The 1284-nt window shown below is 55.1% G+C and overlaps 1 protein-coding gene across 1 annotated transcript in view; it reads right to left on the bottom strand.

Moving 5' to 3' along the window:
- Positions 1 to 75: 75 nt before the first annotated feature.
- Positions 76 to 1284, bottom strand: part of MONBRDRAFT_13063 (uncharacterized protein) — a gene marked incomplete at both ends in the record, with an annotated part of 11245 nt that continues 10036 nt past the window's right edge. The window contains one exon of the mRNA XM_001750956.1: positions 76 to 1179. Coding sequence (XP_001751008.1) covers positions 76 to 1179 — 1104 coding nt within the window. The remainder of the gene's footprint in view (positions 1180 to 1284) is intronic.

The following is a 1284-nucleotide window of genomic DNA, read 5'->3' as shown; positions in this document are numbered from 1 at the left end:
AAGATAATAAAGATGATGACATTCTGACATTCGGTTCTGTGTTCTGTGCTTCTCAAAAGAGCTTTCTGTGTGTGTTTAGCGAAAACTGTCGGGGCCGACTTGGGCTTTCGCCTCATTGGGGAGCAGGATCCTCGCACTTTCAAACACAAATTCCACAAGACGCCAATGCCCACGCCCTGGAAATGGACAAGGACCGGACGAGTACAGCCACTTGACAAACAAGTCGCGCGTATCGAAATCCTTCAATGTCATTTCCTTCAAGTTGTAGCCCATCCGCTGGGACAGGTCGCGCAGCCCCGAATGACAGTCCGAATAAAGGAGGAGACAGCTCAGGCCCGAATCCAGTCCTTGAGACTGCCTGCAACGGTGATCCCATGTATCCCATCCACGAATCTTCCTTGGCATTCCACAAGCGTAGCAACAGGCTCTGTCGGGGTATGCGAGGTGCACTGAACATTTTTTAAGTCTTGTCTCGTGTCCTTCGAAGTGACACCGCTTGCAACCACGATTAGATACGCATTGATGCCCGGCCTTCAGGACGGGTTTCGCCTGTCGAATGGTACATCGCATGCAGTAATCATCCATCAACTTCAGAACGCCAATAAACTTGTCAGCCGCCGCGTAGTTCATCAGATATTTTTTTTTTGTCCCCGATTTCGGCCGAAATATTGGGGCGACGTTGTGCCGATTCGGTGGCGTAGCCGCAGCAGATACCGGGGCTTCAGAGCGAGTGGTAGCAGTAGCGACAACGGTAGCGGTGCGCGTATCACTTGATGCTGCTCGTTTTGCTGCGGGAAGAGGCGACTCTGCTGCTTGAACCGCTGTTGAAGAAGCAGCAGCTGTGCACGTGACGTCCGATGCCGTTCGCTTGGATGTTGAGGGAGCAGGGCTTGTAGCGACGCCGTTGCCATCGTCATGATCGTCAGACCCAGGGGCACATGTACTTTCAGCAGCCAGCGGCACTCGCTTACGCCGCAGTGTACCCGAGGCTGAGCTTGCAGCCGATCGCGCCGGAGAGGAGGTTGAACCCGAGGCCGATGGTACTGGCACGCAAATGATCGAGGCCGACGGGGTTGGCGCGTGTTTCGTGGGGGTTGGCTGTGCTGCTGACTGCACGACTGGCTGTGACGTGCTCTCGCCCTCTGCCAACGTTGTTTGCACCGAGCCTCGCGCCTCTTGCTGTAAAGGCGCCTCATCATCAGCATCAGAGACCATGGGGGAAGCTGGCACCGACATGGATGCTGTATCTGCCTCATCAATCCAAGCAGCACTCGTCTGTATCCG

Source organism: Monosiga brevicollis, genomic scaffold (genome assembly GCF_000002865.3).
Source record: "Monosiga brevicollis MX1 MONBRscaffold_54 genomic scaffold, whole genome shotgun sequence".
Lineage (NCBI taxonomy): Eukaryota > Choanoflagellata > Craspedida > Salpingoecidae > Monosiga > Monosiga brevicollis.
The sequence above is the reverse complement of the archived record's forward strand: the minus strand, read 5'-3'. Positions and strand labels throughout refer to the sequence as shown.